The following is a 25,690-nucleotide window of genomic DNA, read 5'->3' on the forward strand; positions in this document are numbered from 1 at the left end:
AGTGTCTTTTCTTCTTGCAAGCCCTTCTTGGCCATCAGCTGCCCCTTCCCGCTGCAGTCCCCCTCTACTGGGCTCACAGAGTCACTCCCTGCTGAAGTATATAGCTCACAACATTCACCACGCTGTCCTGAACCCCGGCTCCTGGCGGAGGGGGTGCCTAGGTCTCCCCTTTGTGTCCTCGGCACACAGTGCCTGCTTCCTAGTAGATGCTGGACACACAGTCATTGCACTCCAGGGCGCTGAAGACTCTGGGAAAGAGAGCGGGCTTGCTGCAGAGAGAGCAGAGTAGGGATGCTGGTGAGGACCAGGTAGGTTCGTCGGGGGCGGGGGCGGGGGGAACAAGTAGAGCTTTAGCCATAGGCTGGGTTAATGTTGAACATCCCACTGGCTTAAAACAACAAAGGTTGGGGGCTTCCCTGGTGGCGCAGTCGTTGAGAGTCCGCCTGCCGATGCAGGGGACACGGGTTCGTGCCCCGGTCCGGGAGGATCCCACATGCCGCGGAGCGGCTGGGCCCGTGTGCCATGGCCGCTGAGCCTGTGCGTCCGGAGCCTGTGCTCTGCAGCGGGAGAGGCCACAGCATTGAGGCCCGCATACCACAGAAAAATAAAAAGGGTTGATTTCTCACCAAAGCTACGTGTCCCTTGTGGGCCAGCAGGGGAGCTCTGCTCTGTGGTCACTCGAGGACCCAGACTGAGAGGGCAGCCACCACATCTAACAGAATCACACTGTCACAGGGGCTGGGGGGGAGCAGGGTGTCTTGCCTTAGCAATTAAATGCTTTTGGTTAAGAAATCACATGGCCCCGCCTAATCAAGGAAATGGAATTCTACTGTATGCCAGGCAGGGGGAAAACTGGGAATCCTGGGTGAAGAACAAGAGGTCTAAGGGACGTTTCTCCTAGTTCTGCTGTCAGACACGGCAGGACAGCATCTCTGGGTCGCACCCAGCAGCCCTGGCTGCTTGCGAGGAGGGGGGTGGGCATCAGTAAGTGTATCTATGTGAGCACAAGGCAGTTCTCAACTGGGATCCCTGTTCTGGTGTCACTGTACTAGGGGTGGGGCTGCCAGAGGAAACCACCAGGTGTCGCCATGGGGAAGTCCCTCCAGCTTTCTATTGAAACATGGAATTTCCTGGCTTTAACCATTTCTTATCCAACTGCCATCTTGGAGCTGACCAGAGCCAGGCAGACCTTTTCAGCCTCCTGGGAAACTTGGTTTGAGGCAGTGAGTCCTGAATGGGCAGTTGGCACACCTGCGTTCCAGCCCCAGGAATCTCTGAAGATCACAGGCAAATTACCGAAGGTGTATGAGCCTCAGTGCCTTCTGTAAAGCACTTTCCAGTTGCCCATGCATTTCCAAATATACTGTCCCATGTCACTCACACAACCAATGGTGTCATGTTACCATTCTCATGCCTTGGGTGAGAAGACTGTCTGGCAGGGTTCGTATACTGTGCTCAAGGTCATACTGGAGGGCAGTGCTTGCTCTTGGACCTCTGCAGGCTCACTGGGAAGATGAGTCAGATCCAACTTCTAGAAGTGGCTGGTCATAGGCCCTGGACCTCCCTGGGACCCCTGGGTGTGGGAAGTTCACTTTCCCAGGCAGCTGTCCACTTGGTTAACTGGAGCAACCTGCTCTGTAGGGGCTGAGTCTGAACTTCCCTGCTCCAGTGAACCACGACAGGTACAGAAATAGCATCCAGCGGCCCACCACAGCCACTCAGCCTCAGTGCCCGGCCTCTCTGTGGTTCAGACTCTGGGCCTGTTGCCTCCACTTAGGAACTCAGAGCATCCTCTTTCTCCTTCCTGCCGGGGGGGTGGTAGTGGCGGCAGCCCAGCTGCCTCTGTCTCTTTAAGAGACAGAAAGATCGAAATCAGGAAGTGAGAGAACTGAGAGCCGGCAGGGAGCTGAGCTGAGTGTTGGCCTTTGCTCCCAGTTCTCCCAGCTCCCAGGGTGGCACGTGGCCACTTCAACTGGCCCATCTTCAGGTTCCCAGGGCCCGTGGCCACCAGGATGCTATGGGCGCTGCCCATGAATGACAACAAGCCCTGAAAGCTCGGGGGGCGTCACGCAGTCCCACAAGCCTGCATGCCCCACAGCCGAGATGGGGTGAGTCCATGGGAGGGAGGGCGTTGAATGGGGAAGCCGGGGCGCCAGGCAGCGGCAAGACAGCCCTTAGCAGAGTGCCGGGGTGCTGGCCGGTCAGCAGCTGCTCTCCAGGCCGGCCCACGTCCCCTCCCTGAATCTCTCTGCGGCAGCGGCTCCTCCCTACGCCCCCAGAGGTGCCCTGTGCTCCAGCTCAGGTGGGCACCCTTGCCAAGGACTGTTTGGAGGCCCATGAGAGGAAAGGAAGGAGTGGCGTAGAGGAGAGCTGCAGTCCACCTACGATGCTCCCTTCCGGGGCTCTGCTTCCCAACACCCGAAGCCAGCCTTCAGCTCTGCCTCTGTACTGTTCTTCTGCCTGGCTTCTTCTGGTGCCTGCCCTCACCTCTCCTGGGGTCCTTCCCACTGGCCCAGGTCCTGGGGGTGGGAGTGGCGAGGAGAGTCTCCTGGAGCTGGGGAATTGGGCTGGAAACCCCCAGCTCTGTGGGGGACGGTGACAAACAGGAAAGGGTTAAAGGGCTGGGGCCGGGGGCCTTTGACGGAGGCTGAGAATCAAACGGCGCCCAGGGGTGCCTCTCATCCGCCTTCCTCTTTCCGGTGTAGCTCAGCTCCTGGACTTGCCACAGACAGAAAGCATAACACACACTTGCTGGGGAGAGTCTTTGCCTGATCGGGGGCTACTCAGAGCACAGGGTAAGTGCTTTTAGGTACTGCAGAGCCTGGAGGAGGAGGAAGGTGGGTGGGACGACGGGGGTTCCTGGCTCCCATCCATCCAACCGCTGCTGTAGGATAGTGAGCCCTTCTGTGCACCAGCTGCTGGGCTGGGAGGCACAGAGCACGCAGACCCGACCAGATGTGCTGCCCATCAGCTCCTAAGCATAGCCCTGGCAGGGCCAGGAGCAGAGCCCAGGGCACGCCAGCCTGTCTAGGCTCTGCCCTCTATGCCACACTGCCCATTCCTTAGACCTTCCGCTGTGCTCTGCCCCAGCACCAGCCCTGGGGAGGATTTTGAAGGTGGTGAAATCTCCCCTGGCTGGGCCCTTGGCCTTGATTTCAGGATGCTCTACCTGGTTTCACGGCCCCAGGCCCGCGGGCTGATTCCTGCTCAGCCTCAGAGGGGAAAATCTCACCAACTCATTCCTGCTAAGCTATTACATTGTCTTCATAAAGACTCTCAGCCCCTCAGCTGCTTCTATAAAATGCAAACACTAATACATCTTCTGAAACTGGAATTGACCTCTGATCTCGCCAAGTGGCCTCTGGCTCAAACAATTGACCTCCTCAGGATTTCCATTTAAAAAAAACAAACAAAAAAAGATTACAGAGAGAAGGCTCAAAGCTAAGGAACAGTGAGATTCCAGGCATGGTGACCCTAGGATTGACAACCTTTAAGGTGATAGAAGAGGAAGCAGCCCTGTCTAGTTCAGCCTTATTTGAGAGTATTTAAGGGGTGGTGGACCTTCTTATGTTCCTCCCAGCCATCCCATAAAGACCAGCCATGGCCCTATTCTTCAGAGAAGCACCGAATGTAACTTCTGAGGCTACGCTGTCTGCAGCCAACTGCTTTAGAGGAACTGGCCTTTGGAGAGAAGAGGATGAGGGCAAAGATGGGAAACAGAGTTGTAGAGCGGTTTCAGATCCTTCCACAGGCTCCTGAGCTTTTCGATTTGATGGCCTCCTGCCTCTCCCACCCCCTCCACACACACACACACACACACACACACACACACACATGCTCACTCACACACTCTCACACTCCCACACGCTCTCTCCACAGCAGCGCTTTCTTCTCCTGAGCAGCTCTGACCTGGCCATGTTAGCTGACAGCAGCAGGAAGTGGTGGGCCCAGGCGAGCAGTGGGGGGGGCTCCAGGCTCGTGTTGCAATCCTGGAGATTTGTGGTGATGTGGTTGACACTGTCTAACCTGGGGCTCTTGCTTCAAGCACTATTTCTGCCTCCTGGGACAATCCCAGGCCTGGATGCCAAACCCCCCAGAACTCGCAGTGCCTGGGAGAAGTGACAGAGAAAAGGGTTTGTCTCCGCAGAACGACCTGTCTGGGGAGGGCGTTGACAGGGACCTGGGGAGTCGGGACAGGTAGAATGCCCTGCAGTGGGACAGGCCCCAGCTGTGGTCTGAGGGCCCAGTGGCTGTGCTTCTTTTTGGAGAAGTTACTTAACCTTTCTGTGCTTCACACTTCCCCTGCCCCCTTGCCTCTGGAATGGCCACATGGAGCCCTTCATGGGGTGGTCTTTGGCAGGGCTACTTGTCAGGCCACCAGCGTCCACCCCAGGTCAGGGGTGGAATCCTAGACCCCAGTATGTTCTTTTTCTGAGCAGAAGGTGGCCGGCCAGCTGGGAGCAAGAGATGCAGAGTACCGTCAATTACCTGTGGCACACGGATGACCTGCTGGGTCAGGGGGCCACTGCCAGTGTGTACAAGGCCCGAAACAAGGTAGGATGCAGCCCAGCCCACCCCAGCCCCCTCGCAGCCAGGAAGTCGGCCCCCAGTGGGCATGAAGGGTGGTGTGAGATGGCTGGGCAGGGTTCTCTGACTTTGTTCTGTGCCCTCTGAAGTGGAGCAGAGGTGTGGGGATCTGAAGAGGGCTCCTTGGGATGAAGCTTCTGTCAGGCACGGTTGGGGGCTGGAGAGAAAGGGCTGAAGACACAAGCCAACATCCAAGGGAGGTGGCAGCAAATCTAGGAATAGCAGAGGTGGGAAGTGGGACTCGTTTGGATTTATCCTGCCTTTATTCTGATGGAGAGCTGCACTGAATATGAGACACACTGCACTATCTTGTACTTGAGAGCTGAAGCCAGACAGAACGTGGCTGCTAAGGCCAAGGAGTATTAGCTGCCACCGTAGTTACTGCCAATAGCAACAGTAGCGGTAACAACAAACCACCCCCTGCAGGGTCCCAGGGGTGCCAAGCTCCTGTCATCTCCCAGTGCTGCGGGACGGGCTGTGCACCCTCTGAGGAGGGGAAGGAGCTGAGGGTGGGAGCCCCCAGCCCCAACCAGGCTGCCTTCGCTCATCCCTGGGGTTAGGCTGGCGGGAGAGGCTGAACGGAGGCCTGGGAGGGGGTGCGCTCCCAGGGCAGGGGTGCCATTTATGTTATCCCCCATGGCAGAAATCCGGGGAGCTGGTTGCTGTGAAGGTCTTCAACACGGCCAGCTACCTGCGACCCCGCGAGGTGCAGGTGAGGGAGTTTGAGGTCCTGCGGAAGCTGAACCATCAGAACATCATCAAGCTCTTTGCGGTGGAGGAGACGGTGGGTCCAGTGCTTGGTCAGAGGAAGACGGTCTTGTCCTCGACTCTGACAGGCTGGGAAGGGTCAGGTCACATAATAATAGAGACTTGGGCACATGCTCACCTGCAGGTCGGCCAGCAGGTTGGCCAGAGAGGGGTAAAGGGTGCCAGGGGCCTGGGGGCAAAGTAAGGATGGGGAGTGAGGCCTAATCAAAGAAGGCTTCCTGAAAAAGGTGACCTTGGGCTCAGTTTGAGGCCGAAGGAAGGAAGGCCAGCTAGAAGCGGAGACCTAGAGAGATGGAGGCTCTGGGCTCTAGGGTGAGCCACCCCGTCTTGAGGAAGGGGAGGAGAAGCGCCCTCCTCCCCAAGCCTCCCTCTGTCCCCTACAGGGGGGCAGCCGGCAGAAGGTGCTGGTGATGGAGTACTGCTCCAGCGGGAGCCTGCTGAGTGCGCTGGAGAGCCCTGAGAACGCCTTTGGGCTGCCCGAGGACGAGTTCCTGGTGGTGCTGCGCTGTGTGGGTAAGGCCCTCCCTGACTCCCACCGGGGACCCCCCTCCCCACCTCAGGCCAGCCACAGACCCAGCCCTCAGCAGCAGGTGAAGTCCCAGAGGGGTATGGCATTTCTGGAACAAGTATCCAAACACAGTAGAACATTGCAAGCTAAGAGGCTCCCCATTCACAGACCTGGCACAGATGCTAATGGACAGACAGAACCCAAGTGTCTGACTCCTCTGATCAGCAGTTTAAACTCCGATTTCAGAATAAAATTTAAAAGAGGTTGTACACCAGTGTCCACAACAGCTTCATTCACAGTAGCCATGAGGCAAAGACAGCCCAAACGTCCCAGACAGCTGAATGGATAAACAAAATATGGGATATACGTATGATGGGATGCTAGTCAGCCTTAGAACGGACACATGGATGAGCCTGGAAGACGTTGTGCTGCGTGAAAAAGCCAGCCGCACAAGGACAACTACTATATGATTCCTTTCATGTGAGGGACCTAGAGAGGGCAGGTCCACAGAGAGAAAGTGGCACGTGATTGCCAGAGGCTGGGGTGGGGGGATGGAGAGTGAGTGTTTAATAGGTGGAATCTCTGTCTGGGAAGCTGGCGAAGTCCTGGAGGTGGACGCTGGTGATGGTAGCACAGCAGCGCCAGTGCATTTAATGCCCCTGATGTGCACACTTAAAAATGGTTAAAATGTAAATTTTATGTTAGGTGTATTTTACCGCAATTAACAACAATAATAATAATTTTTAAAAAATGGTAGGGAGGAGAGTGCCCTCCTCTGGGAGACACAGCCGCCATTCCTCTCAGTTTCTTAGGGAGCCCCAATGGGACCTCGACACCCCACCTCCTTGGGACCCCCATCCTTTGCTCTGTGCCTGTCTCTGTTCTCCTGCTGCTCCTGTGGCCCCAGTTGCCACTCTCTGTCTATGTGGATCCTTCCCCCGAGATGAGCCTTGACACTGGGCTGTCCCTGGCCAGAGCCACTAGCAGTCTTCCCTCTGTCCCAGTGGCCGGCATGAACCACCTGCGGGAGAACGGCATCGTCCACCGAGACATCAAGCCCGGGAACATCATGCGCCTGGTCGGGGAGGAGGGGCAGAGCATCTACAAGCTGACGGACTTCGGGGCAGCCCGGGAGCTGGATGACGACGAGAAGTTCGTCTCGGTCTACGGCACCGAGGAGTACCTGGTGAGCGGGCGTGGGGGATCCGCTGCTCGAGTGGAGGGCTTCCCCTGCAGCTGGCTGCCCCTCACCTTGTGACTCTCAGTGCCCCTCCGAGGGGCTCTGTCCAATCTTCCTGTGTCCAGCAGGGTTATCTCTCTTTCACCCCCTATCCCCAACCAGAACAATTTGTTCTGTTCTCTAAGGCCGAAAGGCAATGCTGCAGCCTGCCCAGGTCTCCCCTGTTCAGTTAAGTCCTTGATAGGATACTCATGGAGGATGGAGCACTGATGGTCACCTCTTCCCTCAGGGCAGAGGCTGGGGTTGGGGGGAGGGGCGCTTTGGATAAGCACATGCCACACCCATTTTTGAGATGACAAAGGAGATGCATTCTGACGGTTCTGTTTCCTCCTGAAGGTGGGAGAAGGGGGTCTGAATGGGGTGTGCTCAGGCGCTCGCCCCCTTCCCCCTCCATGACAGCTCTCTGGTTCCCCCTCCTGCAGCACCCTGACATGTATGAGCGGGCGGTGCTTCGCAAGCCCCAACAGAAAGCTTTTGGGGTGGCCGTGGATCTCTGGAGCATTGGGGTGACCCTGTACCATGCGGCCACTGGCAGCCTGCCCTTCGTCCCCTTTGGAGGGCCCCGACGCAACAAGGAGATCATGTACGGTGGGCCACCGGGCAGGGGGCGAAGGGGCGGACCCTGGGCCTTCCCTTCTAGTCCCTGCTGTGTCCCCTGTTCTGCCTCTGACTCCGCGGTCCTCCTGGTCTGCCCCCGACGCAGGCTTCTTTTGGATCCTTGGATATCAGTCCATGAAACAAGAGGCTGAGCCCTGTCCCTTCCTGATGGGAGAACTTAGTTCAGGGCTTCCCTTGAGCACCCCCCTCCATTTGTGGCTCACCACATCTCAACTGAGGCTCCCAGAGCGACTTGGCCAAGGTTGCAGAGCCTGCCAGGGGCAAAGGGGAAGGGCAAGGACCTAGCCTCCTGATCCCAGGTTCCGGCTCCCTCATGGTTTTCTGCTGTCTGATACAGAAGTAGCTGGAGACCCAGAGCAAAAGAGATTTAAAGGGGATTTGCAGGAAGGTCAATGCCCCTTCAGCTCAGGGGTCAAGCTGTGACTTGGATGGGGGCTGTCAGGGTAGCTGGACTTTGGAGGGAGGGGAGGTCGGAATAGTGAGGTGGAGGGGAGGCTACGGGGGCCGACCACAGTGCAGGCGCAGGTGTGGAGGCAGGTGGGCACGGATGTGTGGTGAGGGGGCAGAGGAAATGGACAGAGGAGAGAGTGGAGAACTTGACTGGGGAGCATCAGGACTGCTAGCCAGACTCTCAATTTCCATTCTCAGGGTGCCTCGGGGCAGCTGGGTGACTTGCCCCTGTGCCCTGAGCCCTCCGGGCTGAGTCCATCATCCCTTGAAGTGTGATGGGCTGGAGGCTCCTGCTGACTTGGTCCTGTCTCCCCCCAGGTACCGGATCACCACAGAGAAGCCAACCGGGGCCATTGCAGGCACTCAGAGGCTGGAGAACGGGCCCCTGGAGTGGAGCTACACCCTCCCCATCACCTGTCAGCTGTCCATGTGAGTGGGACCCTGCGGGAGGGGCAGACACAGACCCAAGTCTGGGCCGATGTCCTTCTCTCAGCTGAGGCCTGGTCCGGCGGAGCACCCTGTGTGCTGGCAGCTTGGGTACACCACTCTCCCTTTCTAGCCCCAGTTTCTCCATCTGGATGCTGGAAGACCCTTCCAGCTCCTCCTCTCCATCCCACCCTGCCCCACCCCCTTGGCCCTGGCCCTCCAGGACATTCTCATGGAAGGCCCCTGTTACCTACTCGAGGAGGCCAACTCCGGGCCCCGGCCCCTGACAGTCTCCATGTCCCGGGGGGCAGGGGGCTGCAGAGCCAGCTGGTGCCCATCCTGGCCAACATCCTGGAGGTGGAGCAGGCCAAGTGCTGGGGCTTCGACCAGTTCTTTGCGGAGACCAGTGACATCCTGCAGCGAGTTGTCATCCACGTCTTCTCCTTGCCGCAGGCCGTCGTGCACCACGTCTACATCCACGCGCACAACACGTGAGTGGGCGCGAGCGAGGGTGGCGCGAGCCTTCTCTCCCCGAGCACAGGGGCGTGTCCTGGGCAGTGCTCTGTGGGCAGTTTAGATTTGGAAGCTTCTGGGTCCAATCTTACTTTGGAAAATTACTAGTTCCACCAAGTTAATGTTAAACAGGCCTCCTTGCTGCTGGACTTGAGAGATTCGGCAAACTTTATAAAGCTGATGCATTATAAATCTCCTGAGGGGTGTGAGTGTGTGGGGGGGGGCAGTGCATTTCCCCAGTGTATTACTCATGGAATCCTGTATTTCTGGAGCATGCTATGGGACTAGGTGAGTTTTAATGGAAGTGTGGCAGGAAGAGATGTGAAGGCTTCTTGAGTTCTATCCCCACTTTGTCTCCATCCACTATAAGACATGAGCTCTGTCCTTCATCTCCCCGCCCTAGAGAGAAAATCACCCAGCCCCTCCCTCTGAAAAGCAGAACCCAAAGTCTTAGCTGGGCTTCGGGTCACCCTGACCCTGTATCCTGCCTGCTGACATGCCCTCCCCTCCCCCTCCCCTCTCTCTGCCTCTGGTGTGTCTAGGATAGCCATCTTTCTAGAGGCCGTGTACAAGCAGACCAACGTGGCCCCCCAGCACCAGGAGTACCTCTTTGAGGGTCACCTCTGTGTCCTCGAGCCCAGCCTCTCAGCACAGCACATCGCCCACACGACAGCAAGCAGCCCCCTGACCCTGTTCAGCATGGTCTGCGAGACCCCCAAGGGGCTGGCCTTCAGGGACCGTGAGTAGGGCCACCCAGGCTTTATCTTTTCTCCTCCTCACATTCTCTTCCAAGGGGCAGGGGTTTATAATCCAGGATACTGATTCAATTTCTTGTGGGTGTTTCTTTGGGTCCCCAGGGTGTAGAAGGCAGATCTGGGTTCTAATTCTGCATACGCCTCTGAAATGCCATGTGACTCGGGCTGGTGGCCTGCCCAACCTGCTTCGCAGCGTCCAAAGATCTGGGAAAGGAACTCCAGTGGAAACAGGGAGATGTGGATTCAATGTGGTCTCCACAGTCCGTGGTTGGTGGGGAAGCCTCCAATAGTTTGGTTTGGAGGAAGCAGGAGCCTAAGCTGCTGGAGAGAAGAGAAGGTGGTCAGGGGTCCAGAGCTTTGTCCTCCAAGTTCTAGCAAAAATATCACTTCTTCTCATTTGAATGATGCCTCCTCTTCAGGGTCTCCAAGGCTGGGAGGGGAATTGACCTTGAAACCCCGGAGTGTGAGGGGTGCTTTTAGCCTATCTTCTGCTGTTGAGATGGGGCCTTGGGCATGAGGCTGTGGTTCTCCAGAGTGGACACAAGGGGGCAGTGAGGGACCGCAATTGTAAAGAAGCCCATTCAGTGCCTTTAAGGCTTAGAAGGTCGGGGCTCTAGGTGAGTTGGGAAGCTTGAGGTGGCAGATAGGTGGCGAGGGCTGAGCGTGAGCTGGAAATAAGGAATGATGAGCTCAGACCTCATCCGGGGCCGGACAGGCAGCCCCCTCAGACCAGGTCTTTATCTGCAGCTGCTCTGGACATCCCCAAGTTTTTCCCCAAAGTGGACCTGCAGGCAGATTACAACACGGCCAAGGTGAGGGGTGGCCCCCAGGTGGCAGGGAGGGGGTAGTTCATGCAGGGGTTCGGGGTATGGGACCTGACCCTGCCCACCTCTGTGTTTCAGGGTGTGTTGGGTGCCGGCTACCAGGCCCTGCGGCTGGCACAGGCCTTGCTGACAGGACAGGAGCTGATGCTTCGGGGGCTGCACTGGTTCGTGTGAGTACCCCCAAGGGCTGGGTGGGGAGGGCAAGGAGGGTGGGCAGGGTAGGACAGGCAACCCAGACCCCTTCCAACACCGCCCTGGGGCTGTGCTTATGGGCACAGTGCCCTCAGTCCCCTGGGAGAAGGCAGCTCTGACTCAGGCTCCCCTTGGCAGGGAGTCACTCCAGGCCACGTGCAGGCGGACGCTGGAGGTCACGAGGATGGCCCTCCTCTTCCTCAGCAGCAGCCTCGGCACTGAGAGGTGGGTGTTCCGTCCAGGGTGGGGGCCGCAGCCGGCATGAGCCCCGCTCAGACCCATCAGCCCTTCTCTCTGTCTGTTCCTCACCCCAATCTTTCCAACAATGCCCCTTGTCCCCTCCCACCCAGAGCTCCCGACTCCCCTGCCATGCTAGAACGGAGAGGGCGCTCCCGCCCCATCCCTGCCCCCACCAGCCAGTCCCTCACCTCAGGGGGCCGGACCTGTGAGGGCACTGCCCCGCCAGGTACCGAGGCAGCCTCCCTGCCCCCAGGAAGCGGCCTCTGCCCTACCAGTGCCTCCTCTGAAGATTTAAACTGCCCACCTGCACCAGGCCCTGGAGCAGGGCTCTGGGAGAAGCACTCACACTCACACACGGCCCCCTGGACTTGACGGGGTGGAGACCTAGGCGGTCTCATACACCTCCTCCTGCTTCCTCTGGGCCTGAAACTGTCCCCGCCTCCCGGGATCCCCTGCCCCACTGCTTGGAAATCCACACCCTCCACCCCTCTGACTTGGGCTAATTAGGCGTGATGGGTTACAGAAAGGGAGAGACTGGGGAGGAGGACATCAAGCTGGAGGGTCTGGAGATAAGCAGGAAGACTCCACTGGCCAGCACGCTGCTGAGAAGGCGGCAGGGGCTACGGTACAGGTGAGAGGTGGGAGCCCTGTGGCCCAGGGAAGCTGATGGTGGCTGGAGCCTCTCCCGGTGACAGGTGGTGGCAGAAGAGCAGAGACTGTGCCAAACAGGCCCGGTGTCCTACCCGTCACGTCCCGCAGCCCTTGTCCTCAGGAAGGTCCTGGGAGTTTCCCAGGAGCAGGGTGACTCACTGCAGACTTGCCCTCCACCTGGTGCTCGGCAGCAGCGACACTGACCGTGGGGTAGACAGGGTGGTGGCCAGGCAGGGAGGAGAGTCTCCAGATGAGTCCCCGGAGTGGCTGAGCCACCTTCAAATGGGGACAGAGAAGAGGGGCTGCAGAGGGCAGGATCCACCGGCAGCGCTGTGGTGGAGTCCCTCTGAGCAGACATCTGCCCAGGCACAGAGCGGGCTTCCAGGGCTGGATGTGGCCCCAGGCCTGCAGACGGCCCTGGAGGACAGCCCTTCCCCAGCATGTGCGCATGGCAGGACGGTTGGGTAAAGGGAGACGAGAGATGGGCAGATGCAGCCAGGAAGACCCGGAAGAAGGGAGGCTGTCAAGGCCAGAATGTGAGCAAATACCTGGGGTGGGAAGGCCCTATGCAGAGACGTGACGGGAGGGGTGGGGAGGTGCTGCTGAGGTTTGCTGAAGCCACAGTCATAGTGGAGCATGTCCCAGAGTGGAATTGGAGAGGGACAGAGGGAAGGGGAGAGTGCAGGCAGGTCCTAGGGTCCAGATGAGAGGTTGGACCTCGCTAACATGACCAACAAGGATCTATTCCAGGTTCTTGAGTGAGAAAGAAATGTATAGAGAGAGCATCTGGTTGTTTGCCCGCCTTCCCTGGGCTGACGAGTGTGGAGAGCGACAGGCTAGCCCCAGGGCTGGAGTCCCGGGGTCTGCTGGCCGCTGTTTCTCCCGTTCTGGCTCCAAGGCCTCCTCTGAGGTGTGGTGGGTGTGGAGAGCTCAGGGTCAGGCAAGTGCCTGCTTTGAGGCCTGTTTCATTCTCCCACGAGGAAGAGCACTGGGCCGAGGGTCAGAAGGCCCAGCCCAAGCTCTTCATTAACTCACTGTTAGCCTCAGACCATTGTCGCCTTTCCTACCTGGGCCTCTATTCCCTCATTTTCAAAATGAGGGGACTGGATGACCTCGGAGGCCTCCCAGCTCCCATGCGTCACAGTCTCATCCTTTTCTGAACATGCTCAGACCTGTCGGTTCTTCTAAGGTCCGAAGCCACTAGCTCCTCCCACAGCGGAACCTGAAATTTTTTTTTTTTTTGTGGTACGCCGTCCTCTCACTGTTGTGGCCTCTCCCGTTGCGGAGCACAGGCTCCGGACGCGCAGGCTCAGCGGTCATGGTTCACGGGCCCAGCTGCTCCGCGGCATGTGGGATCTTCCCGGTCCGGGGCACGAACCCGTGTCCCCTGCATTGGCAGACGGACTCTCAACCACGGCGCCACCAGGGAAGCCCTACTTGCTGTTTTATAACCTGCTTTTCTCAGCTTATGATCTCTGCCCCCTCTGTGTCAAAACATTCCATCTCCTCTGTAGTACCCATCCATACTCAAATTTGGTAATCCCCCAAGTGTTCTTTTCTAGCTATTTTCATCCCAACCAGGATCCAATCCAAGACACACTTGGTGTCTGGTTGTCATGTTCCTCACGTCGATTTTAACCCTTCCCTCGAGGTTCAGCAACGTGGCTGGGGTGCCTGAGATCCAGGAACTGAAGAGGGCCGCAGAGCTGAGGTCCAAGCTGCGGACCGTGAGTGAGGCTGGGGCTGGTGAGGGGCTGTCAGGCGTACAGCGGGGTGCGGGGAGGCTTCCCATCGAAGCCTCCAGCTGAGGCCCCCATGGGGGTCTGCCTTTGTGTCCCGCAGTTGGCTGAGGTCCTCTCCAGATGTTCCCATAATATCACAGAGACCAAGATGACCCTAAGCAACCTGAGCTCTGAGCTGATGAAGAACCGGGATCAGGTACATGCGGACAGAAGGTCTGTGGGATTTTCTTCTTGGTGGGGGGGTTTGGGGGTGCACAGAAGGCCCAGTAGCCTCTTTAGGAGTCAGCCTGCCTTCTCCCTTATCTTGGCAAGGATGCTGGGACCTGGGGCTAGGGGTAGGGGATCCAGGAATGTACAAGACCCTCCCATGAGACTGGCCAGAAGGAGAAAAGGATCTGGGGTCTCACCTCCACCTGGGAGTTAGAGAGTGAATTACAAATATTAGCAGGTGCAATAGTTCTAAGTAAAAGAATAATTGAGTTCCCTACCTCTTCTGAACCCTTGCTCTGCGTCAGACCCTCGAATAGGTCCTCCTACTTCTATCATTTAATCCTTAAAACAATAACGATACTACTACTCTTATGCTCCTTTTATAGGTGAGGAAGCTCACTCAGGGAGCTTAGTTTGCCCCGAGTCACAAGGCAATAAATGACAAATGACAGACATAAGGCTCCGGGTCAGGTCTGCCTACCTCCAAAGCCTACGTGCTTGGCCTGCGCCAGGGATTTTCGAGCTCTGAATCCCCAGTCTCCCTTTAAACAGACAGAAAAATCCCCAGCACCCCTGCCCTCACAGCCCGGTGTGTGGAGCCCCTGCCTCCCGCTCTGCTCTGACCTGGACGTGGTCCGGCTCCTCAAACAGCCCCACACACCCCCCAGTCAGCGCCCTTGCAGAGCCGCATACCCGGTCCTCAGTTCTGAATTCAGAAAGCTCTGAAAACCACAGGGTGTTTCTTCGCTGTTTTGGCTGTAAAACCTGACCTCAACTGACACGAAGCCCTTCCTAGTCTTTACTTATCTCACTTAGGGTGAATATTCTTTCAGCTCTCTGAAGACTGAGGGTATGTGATGAGGGAGTACTGCCCCAGACCATGCCCTCCGAGGGAATTCCACAGTATAGTGTATGTGTACTGGACCACCTTTCTCAAATCAGAAGATAGTTCTGAATTTGGAATACATCTGGCTCAAGCCCTTTGGCTAAAGACTGGACCTGGGGTCTTGTCCACCCCAGGTTCCAGGAGGGCAGGAGTCTGGGGTCCGCAGAATCCTGGGAACATGCTTGGTCTCTGCCCCAAGTCCAGCTTCAGAAATAGCTGAGACAGGGTCCTGGGAGGAGCTGCAGGGAAGAAGTGGAGCTAAATAGGCCCGAGGATGAGGGATAAACCCCCACCCACAAACACCCCCAACATCTCAGACAAAGTGTTTGTATCCTGAAAAGGGGAAGGAAGAAACAATAATGACCTTAAACCCCAGGCCAAGAGGGTAGAGAGGTCATGTCCCGAATTCCCCTGCCTGCAGGCAGGACCAAAGACCTTGATTCATTCTTGTTTTAAACAAGGGTTGTTGATTCATGATTGAAGTCCCTTCTATGTACCAGGCATTGGGTATTCTCAGAAAGCACGACTTCTGCCCTTGCCAGGTGACAGAAGGAAGTTCCTGTTCTGCTCCCACACGCAGCTGCCACCACCAGGCTCTCCTGTTTCAGGGTCCAAGGCTCCTTCCCGGAGCCTGTTCTCAAGCCCTGTTGTGTAGCAAAGGCCACTTTCCTGTCGCCTGTCCTGCTTGGCTTCTTCCTGTGTGTGTGTGTGTGTGTGTGTGTGTGTGTGTGAAAGAGAGAAAGAATAAACACAGGAATGAGAGGTGACTGGATGGCTAACCCAAGGGTACCTCAAACAAGTTTAGAAACAGAAGAGTCACCCCCACTCCCAGATTGGCCCCCAAAACTATGGCAGTGAGGCTCCTATTGCAGGGAGACAGCTTCCCTCCTCCCACCGCCATCCCTTCCCCTCCCTCACCCTTTACCTGTGCTGTTTGATTCTTCCATCACCTGGTCCCTGTCTCGTGCCCACAGCATCCAGCAGATTCAGTGCTGTTTGGACAAGATGTATCTCATTTACAAACAGTTCAAGAAATCCAGGATGAGGCCAGGTGAGCCACAGGGAGAGCAAAACACTCCTCATGCTCTCCCCTCCCTCCCCCCTTCCTTCCCTTGGGTTAGCTGGCTGTCCCTAACACTCCATCCAGTGGCGTTGCTGGAGGCCCACTACGCGGGTGGCGCTCCGTGGTGCCCGGGTGCCGCTGGTCTAGGGCAAGGTCGCTGCCTGCACACCAGTGAGGGACATGAAGCCTTTCCACCTTTGCCTGTTGCCACATTGGGGCTCAGCTGAGGCCTGGATGCTATAGACGTGGTGGCCTTGAAAGAGACCCCTCACCTTTGCAGGGCACTTTACAGTTTAAGGAGTGTTTCCCTATCCGTTGTGACTTTGGCTCACAGAAGTGTTAGTCAGGCTTTCCAGAAAAGGGAGGATCGGGAGAAATACCATAGAGTCATTAGTCCAGGCACTTGGCCCGCATTATCTACGGAGCCTCACAAAGACCCTCTGGGCAGGGGCAGCTCATTTACAGGCCCAGGGATGGGAAGCTTCTCGCCCATCATGGGGTAGGGGAGGGTCGAACCCAGGGCTGGGGCTGACGGCAGCGGGGGTTGTGGGGGGAGCCTGGGGAGGCTCCAGGTGACTCTCGGGGCTGGGGAGCTAACACTCCAGGAACTGATCACCGACACTCTCGCCCACCCATGCCCCCCAGCATTTCCTAATGTGCAGGAAATCCATACTTGAGGGCTTGCGCCTGACTGCAAATTCTCTGCTGTCCCTAGGATTATCTAAAAAGCCCTGTCCCATAGGAATACAATGCCAGGCACATTTGTAATTTTAAGTTTGCTAGTAGCCAAAATTTAAAAAGTAGAAAGAAACAGGTGAAATTTATTTTAATAACGTATTTTATACAACGCAATATATTCAAGTTGTCATTTCAGCATGTAATCAATAGAAACAATTATTAAAGAGATATTTTACATTCTCTTTTGTGCTAAGTCTTCACAATCCCACGTGTGTTTTACACTCATTGGCCATCTCTATTTGGAAGCTCATTTTTTAACAAAGTGAAATGTACTCTTACCAAAATAATAAAGCTGTGTTTGATGGGGAAAAAACATTGTACACTGCTTCAGTTTTTAAATTTAGTCGAATTCATTAAATTAAAATTAAAAATTCAGGTGCTCAGTCACATTAGCCGTACTGGCCACATTTCAAGTTCTCAGCAGCCACATGGCCACAGCATTGGACATGCAGATTCTAGAAGATGGGAAACTCAGTCCCGCCTCTGGATCTGACCTTGGAGGGGGAGCATCACAGGAGACAGGAGAACTGAGACTCCCATGTTCCCTGAAACCAGGGGGACCTTGGGCTCAGGAAGCCTGGCCTAACACCCAGTTGGCCACCTTTGCTGTGATTTTAGGAGACCTTCAGAGGCTTTTCTGCCTCCGTCACTGGAATTCCGTCATCCTATGACCATGACACTTCTGAGCACCTCCCAAGTGCTGGGCACCGTCCTGTGGGCTTTGCGTGTTCTTAATTTATTTAATGCTCTAGACACTGTTACCCTCCCCGTTTTATAGATGAGGAAACTGAGACACAGGTTAAGTAACCCAACCTAGGTCCAGGTGCTTTTAACCACCCCATTTTACAGCCTCAAAAAGAGTTTGATTTGTATTGGTTTGCAAGAGTCCTTTATTAAAGTTAAAAATGAACCGGGAAGAATAACACTTAACCGCCAACACTTGGAGTGTGGAAAGATGCCATTCTGGAAAATGCTCCATCGTTTTCAGGGCACTTTCTCACTTTACCCTCACACCCATCCTGTGTGTTACATGTGATGGATGAGGCAAAAATCACTTGCCTATAGCCTCCCGCTAAGAGGGGGCAGAGCTGGGCCTCATCCCAGATCAGTCGCTTGGACTTCATAAGTCAGCTGGCTGAGCGCAGGGCCCAGGACCAAGAGGCCAGGGAGGTGATTCTGCTATTAGGGGAGTGGTGGGGGCAGGCAGCAAGGTGAATCTCCTCATCGCTTCATTTTGGCCTTCAGAGGCCATTCCCCTGAAGCCCAGGAGGGGGCAGCATCTCCCTAGCGCAGAGAGCATCAGGAAGCTGCCAAGGTAGTGAAAACTTCAGCCCTACTGGCAAAAGTTCTTCTTCTGGCAAAAGTGGCTGGGCTGAAAAGTGGAGGTCGAGGGTGGTGGCATGGCTTATCCAGCGCATTGCTGCAGAGCCCAGGTGGCTTTGCCTGCAGCCTGAATATTCAGCGATGGGGTCAATAGGCTGTAGGCATCAGCCACACTGGGAAGGGGATTGGATGAGGGGTCAGGGCTGACCACACATCCTTCAAGCCCCGTCTCATCCACCACTGTCCACCTGAAGTGTTCCCCGAGCACCCATCCCTCCACTCCCTACACTGCGGGCTTGCCTGGCCCAGGTGGACCCCTACCTGGTCATAATGCAGTGTCTTGGGCTTGTTTCCCTCCGTTTGTCCTTCCTGGCTCCGCTGGGCTGTGAGCTCCGTGGAGCAGGGCCCAGGCTGCTGCCTTCGCTTTGCAGTCGTTGCCAGCCCTTGAGCCATTCAGTTCTGTTGACTGCTTGAATAGGTGACCTTGGCCCTGTCTGTTTCCTTCAGGGCTTGGCTACAACGAGGAGCAGATTCACAAGCTGGATAAGTGAGTGCCTGTCCCCCTGGCAGGCGGGTGAGCAGGAGGGTGGGTGTCACCAGGGCAGAGCGAGTCTCTGTGCCAGACAAGAGGTGGTAAAGGGCCCTGATCCCAGGCCACAGCTGGGCAGGAGGAAAAGGGGCTAACTACCTCTGGGGAAGGTTATCTGGGGCCAGGGGAGGGTGGTTTCTCAGCAGCAGTCTTGATGGAACTGGATTGACTTCTGGTATGAACACGATTGTTTGAAGGATTTCTTTCCTTAGGTGTCCTCGCTGACTTACCACCTACTACTTTCTGCTTCTGGCCTCTGCCTGGGCTCTCCTTTGGGCTTCCCTCTGCTCCTCTGTCTCCTGGACACTCTATTCTTCCAGGAAGTCCTCCATGATTTTATGCTTTTTTGGGGACTCACTCCCCCAGTTCTGCCCCCACCCCTGACTCCACACACACGACCATCTCTCCTTCCCTCTGGGGGCTGAGCTCAAGAGTGTGTGTGCTCCCTGAGGTCCATTGTCCTTCTCCCACATCCCTCTGTTGGAGTTGCTTTGTGCCAGCCACTCTGCTCGCCATGATGCACATTAAGTGGGACAGGCGCCTTGGGAGAGGCGGCCCTGCTGTGGAGCCAGGGGCTGGACATTTGGGTGAAGAAGACCCAGGGATGCTAGGTTTGTGCTCAGGTGGCTCTGGCTTCTCATCTCTGTGCCTCTGTTTCTGTCTTTTCAGGGTGAATTTTAGTCATTTAGCCAAAAGGCTCCTGCAGGTGTTCCAGGAGGAGCGTGTGCAGAAGTACCAGGCATCCCTGGTCACGCATGGCAAGAGAATGAGGTAACATTGGCCCTCACTCTTGAACTCATGGTCCTCAGGGCCCTCCTGGCCTGGCCTTTCCTGGCTTCAGACAGCCCTGGGCTTTGCAGAGCCCCAACTGAGAGGGAGGTGGTAGTAAAGGAACAAAAGCAATAAAAAAAAGGGGGGGTGGTTTTTTGGCCCTGGGTGGACCAGGTAGTATGCTGGGTGATTTCTATACATTAACTCATTTAATCCCGCAATGTCTACCCTATGCAGTGGATACTGTCACCCCGTTTCACAGATGAGGAAACTGAGGCTCAGAGAACAGGTTGCTTCCTTAATACGACACCGCTAGTAAATAGCAGACCCAGGACTGGCATATGGGTATGACTGCCTCTAAAATCTAGATTCTTTCCATGTCCCAGGTGGTTGTGTTCAGAAGTCCCCTCTCTGGGGAAAACACAAGATCCCTCTGGGATGAGGACAAGTGGTCTGGGAAGCAGGGGCAGGCAGAGGCCCTTATATAGAATCCCCCTTGCACACTGTCCCTTATAGGAGTTTTGGCTTCTGCCTCTCAGGCAAGCGCCTTCCCCCTTCCCGTCCTGAGGCAAGAGGACAGTTTCCCTGGTGCTGCTTGTTCTGTGGCCCACGTGACCTGATGGGGCTGAGACTCAGACACTCACCTACCCTTACATTAAAATACCGTTTCCATCTCCCCCACCCAAGCCACCCCAAATTCTGACTTAATTGGTCTGGAGTAGGGCTTGGATGGCAGTATTTAAATGCTCCTTGCGTGATTCTAATGTGTAACCAGAGTTGAGAATCGACCACTGGTAGAACCCCTCCAGGACATGGTGTACGTTCTGTGCCATGGGGCGATGTTCTTCCTCTCTCCCTCCACTTAGAGAGAGAAGAGAATTCATAACAGAGTCTTGACTTTGATCTGCCCTGGAAATGGGAACGTGGGCAGTTCCCGTTTTAAGTGTCCCAGTGCAGGCGGTCCCTGCCTCTCCAGAGCCTGACCCGGGCCCTTGCTCACCCTCGCCGGCTTGTGTGGCCCGGCCTGAGGCAGGTGTATTTGCAGCTCCCACTGTGGTTCCGCCAGGACCCTCACTAGCCTCGGTCAGAGTGCTCATCAGCCTCCTTAGGTGGGACAGGTGAGGGCTGAGGGCACAGCTGGAAGGGCGGAGGCGGAGAGGGAGGCCAGTGCCTGGCACCCACCAGCTCCAGCCTCGGCCACCTGGAAAGCCTCTCCTCCGTGTCTGTGTGGTGACCGAACTGCTGGGTGGGCCCCGGTGAGAGTGAGTGGGCCGGGCTCTGACATTTCTCTGCTCTCTTGAGGGTGGTGCATGAGACCAGGAACCACCTGCGCCTGGTGGGCTGCTCCGTGGCCGCCTGTAACACAGAAGCCCAGGGAGCCCAGGAGAGCCTCAGCAAGGTGGGGAGCTTCGGGGCCCCGGGGCTGCTGAGGAGAACTGGACCAATCGGGCACCTGGAGGGCATCCGGGCCATTCCCCTGCCTCGGGGCAGAGCTGCCCTTGACCAAGTCCAAACACTTTGGTGTGGATGGGAGGTCTCTGATCCACCAGTGTGGACGGCAGTTCCTAGTGTTCTCAGACTGAAGGCCACTCGCTGCGAGGGCAGAGGCTCCAAAATGCTGAGACGTCTCCCTCTCTGCCCTGTGCAGCCTGGGAGGCTCCCTGAGGGGGGCGATATGAACGCTCCTTGTCTTCTGATCTGCTCTCCTAGAAGAGACCAGCTCAGGCCGCTCTGAGAAGCCACTTGCTTTGCCATCAGGGACAGAGAAGGGCTGTTCTTCAAGGAGCAAGGCCCACATGCTCTTCCCCAGCACAGGGCATATTCTTTCCGAGATGGTGCTGGGCTGCCCCCACCCCTTCTCTGCAGCTCCTGGCTCCAACTGTGTCATGACAGGTGCAGGTCAGCCACAAACGGGAGCTTGGCAATCTGCACCCCTAAACACAAGTGCACACAGTGATGGTGCTTGTGCCAGCTGTGCTCCCAGGATGAGAAGGAGGGGCTTGTGGGAAATTCCTGACACTCCAGGGATGCGGGCTGGGGGCCATTGTATCACGGATTTCTTACCCCTCCCCACACCTCCGCTGCCCTCCACACATGAGCTGGCTTATCCTTTCTGACTAACGTGTGGTTCTTTCAGATCCTTGACTGGCTATCTCACCAGCTCCTGCAGGACAGAACAAAGGAGGCTCAGGCCTCACCACCCACTACAGCTCCTTATCCTAGCCCTGCACTAAAGGACCTGGTTCTCCAGTAAGTGCCGGAGAGAGGGGTGTGTGTGTGTGTGTGTGTGTGTGTGTGTGTGTGTGTGTGTATGTGTGTGAGGGGCTTCGCCTCTTGCCAGGCCCAGGAGGCAGGAATGAGGCTCGGTGGGGCTGTGGAGGAAGGGGGGCCTCCCTGGAAGGGGTCTGGGCAGAGCGACTTGGGCCTTAGCCACCGCCGCCTCTCTCGCCTCTGCCTTGGACAGCATGCAAGAGCTCTGCAAGGAGATGAAGGTGCTGGCGTCTGACCTCCAGGACAACAACCGCGTCATCGAAGGGTGAGACCCCGCTGTGCGGGCAGTGGGGAGGCTGGGCCCTCAGACTGCCCTCGCCCCTGGGGCACAGGCCCCGTGCATGCCCAAGCAGGCTTGATGACGGGGGCCCATATTCCAGTCGCATCAGAGCCTTGTGCACGGGTGAGTCGGCGTCCTCACCAGGTGTAGGCTTTCACCGTAGTCTGGAGGATATGCGCCTCGGTGCAGTCAGAGATGGGGGCTGGGAGGCACGTGGATTTGCGGCTGTGTCCAGATCTCTGTGAACGTGGACTCTGCCTCACGCCCCATGCAAACCGGCTTCTGTCACCTTTACGACCATCCTCAGAATGGTGATGAACCAGGAAACGAAGCCCAGAGCTGGGGAGAACGGCGCGGGGCTGCAGGCCCAGTGTTAGAGACTCTGCAGCACCACCTGATCGAGTCCCTTCCTTGCGGGGCAGGGGGAGTGGGCAGGTCCTGGGGAAGATGCTGGCGGATGCAGCAGGGCTCAGCCTTTTGGATTTTGTACACCAGTAAAATTCACAAAAGAAAACTGGAAAATAACAGAGTGACCAACTTTTCATATTACCCAGTAAGCAGAATTGAAAGGGAAAAAACCATGCCATCTAGAAGTCCCCCTTTATAAGGTGCATTTTAACACCAAAGAGAAGGAAGAATACAATCTCAGAATCAAGGATGGTCCTCGCCCTGAAAGTCAGCCCTGTTTACACATATGTACGCTCACGCGTGCATGCACGCACCTCCCACATCCTCCCCATCATCCTTATGTCTGTCACTTCCCCGTTTGGGAACCAGTGGCACGGTGGAAAGAGTCTGCAGAGATTCCAACAGGGTTTGACCCTGACTCTGCTTCTTACAAACTGTGTGACCCTGGGAGGTTTGTTTGGCTCTGAGCTGAAAAATAGGCCTAGTGATTCCTACCTCATTGTGTTAATGCAGGGATTAAACAGGACGAGATATGCAATGTGCTGGGGCGGGGAGGGTGCACAGAAGGGGGACTCACCAAATGGTAGGTGCTCCCCAGAGGTCACGCCAGTCTGGGGTGCCAGAATTGGGGCCAGGAGGTAGGGAAGCCAGGAGCAGAGCTCATGGGTTGTTCCTAGAGTTTCAGAGGGTCCTTGGGTTGAGGACATCCCATGTTCCATTCCAGCAAGGGGAGAACCCATCCTCTTAAATGTCTGCAAAGAGGAAATTTGACAGCTTCTTAGAAAAACTTTCCAAATTAGCCCTCAGGGGCAGGAAGTGATAATTTTAGTGCTGACATAAATTTCTCTCGCTGTGATATGTATTTACAGATAGCTATTTACAGATAGCTCAAAATTTTATTTTAGTGAATTTTTGCTTCCTTGTTCAGAGCTGTAACCAAAGGGCCTAAAGAAACAATTTGAATTCCTTTTCCCCTCCTCTTAACCCTTGGCTGCGTTGGAGTCACCAAGGGAGCTTTTAAAAGTACAGATGCCTAGGTCTTGTCCCCAGAGACTCTAGGTGCAGCTTGGATTTGGGGATTTTTATAAGCTTTCCAGAAGATTCTAACGTGTAGTCAGGGATGGGAACCAGAGAGTTCCTGTCGGTGGACACAGATGCTACAAGAGGAGAGCTGGGGATTCGAATGGCTTGGTGTTCTGGAAGTTGATTGTGTTGGGCCCTGGAGTATGGTCTGCAGGCTTCTCTACCTGGGCAGAAGTTAACCTGAGCCTCTCTTTACAGGTTAAGTAGGGTCCCATCGGCTCCTGACATCTGAACTCTGGGGGGTGCACGAGGAATCCTGAAGCATTAGAATCGTTCAGACACTGCTCTCCTGCCTGCACTGGGGGACCCGACACAGGACGATACCTGGTCACATCTCATCAGCCTACCTCTCTCCTGCCTGACGGCCAGGAGATTTTGCCAGCATTACCTTCCACTGCCTCTCTTCGGGAAGCAGCACAGCAGGACCTGGGGCACCAGGCCATCTCTGGATCCTGGCCCCACTGCCCAGGCTGACCTTTGAATCTTACGTAGACTCAAGTACAGCTCCTCTGTTGCCCTGGCCTGTATAGCTGAACCTGGCCGGGCTGTGGGGAGAAGAGGCTCCGACCCCTCCCACCCCCTCTGGTTTATAGGGCTTTACTCCTCAGGGAACAGAAGAGGAGGCCTCCTGGGGTCAAACAACCTCATCTCAGTCTTCCTTCCTCTTAAGGTGTTCTACATTGAACACACAGCCCTCTCCCTGCTCCCACGATATCTGAGGGTTACCACACGTGGCCCCAGGCATGACAGAGCCCAAGTTCCCTTCTCCTCTGGTCTGGCTGAGCCTAAGGCTGAGAAAGCAGGTGGTCGAGGCCGGATGCCAGTGTCTCGGGGACCCTTTCCCCTGTCCCTCTGAGGCACCACCAGGTTCTGGGGTTTGTAGCCAGCAGTCTCAACAGTAGCCGTGCCAATTAGCACAGGCCCGTAAGTCCAGAGCCCTGAGGAAATCAAGGCCTGCATCTTCAAGAAGTGAAATAAACTTGACATTCTTTTCTGTTTGAGTGGCTCTCACGGGCTGCATCTGGGAGGTGGGAAAGGCTCGGCTGGGTGTGCTTGGCAAACAATCAGGCACTGCACAGGGTGGGGATCTGTGAGGGGGAGGATTGGGAAATGGGGGCAGGACTGCTCGCTTCCTGATTCCTGCCTTCCTGCCTCCCCCCAGATGGGCCCTGATTTCAGAGAGGAGCCCAGGGACCATGCCCTCCTGCTGGGAGGGCTTGCCTTCCCACTCCTTCTCTTTTTCTGTTCCCTGTCATCTGGGGAGCTCTGTGAGGGCCTGGAACTTACAGAGAAGGGTCTTTTTTCTTTTTTGCGGTACGCGGGCCTCTCACTGCTGTGGCCTCTCCCGTTGCGGAGCACAGGCTCCGGACGCGCAGGCTCAGCGGCCATGGCTCACGGGCCCAGCCGCTCCGCGGCATGTGGGATCTCCCCAGACCATGTTCCCTGCATCGGCAGGCGGACTCTCAACCACCGCGCCACCAGGGAAGCCCCGGGTCTTTTTTTTTTTTTAACCTCAAATCCACCATCTAATTGCCTATTCCTTTCCCCCCACCCCCGCTCCACTGTTCAAAACATAGGCTGTGTCCTGAACATCAGGTGAGAGTAGTACTATGGGTCGTTTTGAACATTCCTCATTTTGCCTAGAAGCTAGAATGATGCCGGGGTGAGGCATTCAGATTTGTGCAGATTTAGTCCTTCCCCTGCAATATATCCAGCTTTCCCTTAACCAGGGCTGGACTACCCACCTAGCCTAGGGATGGGGAAAGGGTGATGCAGTAAAGTAGCCCCACCGTGGGAGGGAAAAGAGTGAGAAGCCCTACTTTGTGCTTTGAAACATGAAGACAACACTATGCTTTACCCCCAGATAACCCTAGAAATCCTTCCTGACAATGTTTTTGGAGCCTTCACATCCTCAGAGGCTGTTCTAATGGCCCAGCAGGGCAGAGGTGAGGAAGGCTGGGTCCTGGAGTCTGACATCCTCAGGGCTGCTTCTCTATGGAAAGATCAGCACCCTCTAAAGACCCGGGGGAGGGTTGCTGGGTTTGCTTGCATCAGGCCTAAGTGGCTTCATGTGTGCCATTTGGGCCTCATGCCCATGGGTCACTTAAGCCCAGTGGGTTCAGGTTCGGGGTTCTCAGGAGCCAGCTGCGGCTCCCATGGCCCTGGACACTGGGCCACCTCTGGGCGGCTCCGCCTGCGTTAAGTTCAGGCTGACACTCACGGCTCTTCGATGGCCCTGCAGGGAAGTCCCACAGTGGACTTTCCCTGGCAGCTGAGGCTGCTTCTGGACCCCACATGCTTCGTGGAGCTCAGCAAAGGAGCTAGGGGACCCCTGAAATCCAAGTGCAGATTGGCTCTATGATCTCACGAGCAAAGCCCAGCAGGGGACATACTTGAAAGCTTCAATTTGTTCCTATGCTGCAGAGCCACTGACATGGGTGACCCCACCCCCCCCAATAGTTCTGCAGAGCTTCTGATGCCATCTCAGTAGGGAGCAAGGAACTGGACCAAGGCCCATGACCTTGTCCAGTTCCTCCAGAACCTTGTAAGGTCC

At 56.2% G+C, this 25,690-nt stretch overlaps 1 protein-coding gene across 10 annotated transcripts; it reads left to right on the forward strand.

Annotated features, from left to right (window-relative positions):
- Positions 1–1,881: 1,881 nt before the first annotated feature.
- Positions 1,882–24,137, forward strand: IKBKE (inhibitor of nuclear factor kappa B kinase subunit epsilon). Of its 10 annotated transcripts, XM_022593599.3 has the most exons (23): positions 1,884–2,108; positions 2,706–2,795; positions 4,440–4,554; positions 5,231–5,371; positions 5,739–5,868; positions 6,868–7,049; positions 7,526–7,686; positions 8,490–8,600; positions 8,909–9,088; positions 9,653–9,849; positions 9,968–10,132; positions 10,613–10,677; positions 10,768–10,859; positions 11,020–11,106; positions 13,424–13,499; positions 13,615–13,727; positions 15,585–15,661; positions 18,242–18,281; positions 18,993–19,094; positions 20,397–20,493; positions 21,232–21,344; positions 21,559–21,630; positions 23,335–24,137. In XM_022593599.3, the coding sequence occupies exons 3-23, from the start codon at positions 4,468–4,470 to the stop codon at positions 23,366–23,368; spliced, it is 2,322 nt and encodes a 773-aa protein (XP_022449307.3). In that variant the 5' UTR covers positions 1,884–2,108; positions 2,706–2,795; positions 4,440–4,467; the 3' UTR covers positions 23,369–24,137. The 10 variants fall into 10 exon arrangements, 9 of the variants coding, with proteins under 9 accessions (XP_089764809.1, XP_022449309.3, XP_022449310.3 ...); XM_022593598.3 differs by lacking the exon at positions 2,706–2,795 and having other exon boundaries at positions 1,883–2,108; positions 5,231–5,299; XM_022593595.3 differs by lacking the exon at positions 2,706–2,795.
- Positions 24,138–25,690: the final 1,553 nt, after the last annotated feature.

The sequence above is a fragment of the Delphinapterus leucas genome, chromosome 1 (assembly GCF_059928025.1).
Source record: "Delphinapterus leucas isolate spDelLeu-1000000601 "Yukka" chromosome 1, BTC_Dleu_Yukka2, whole genome shotgun sequence".
NCBI lineage: Eukaryota > Metazoa > Chordata > Mammalia > Artiodactyla > Monodontidae > Delphinapterus > Delphinapterus leucas.

Excerpts from the sequence above, each read along its gene's own strand:
- IKBKE (XM_022593595.3), top strand. The coding sequence starts at position 2,035 with ATGACAACAAGCCCTGAAAGCTCGGGGGGCGTCACGCAGTCCCACAAG. Across the intron at positions 8,601-8,908 it reads ATCACCTGTCAGCTGTCCAT|GGGGCTGCAGAGCCAGCTGG; the intron begins GTGAGTGGGACC and ends CCCGGGGGGCAG. Across the intron at positions 19,095-20,396 it reads ACGCATGGCAAGAGAATGAG|GGTGGTGCATGAGACCAGGA; the intron begins GTAACATTGGCC and ends TGCTCTCTTGAG.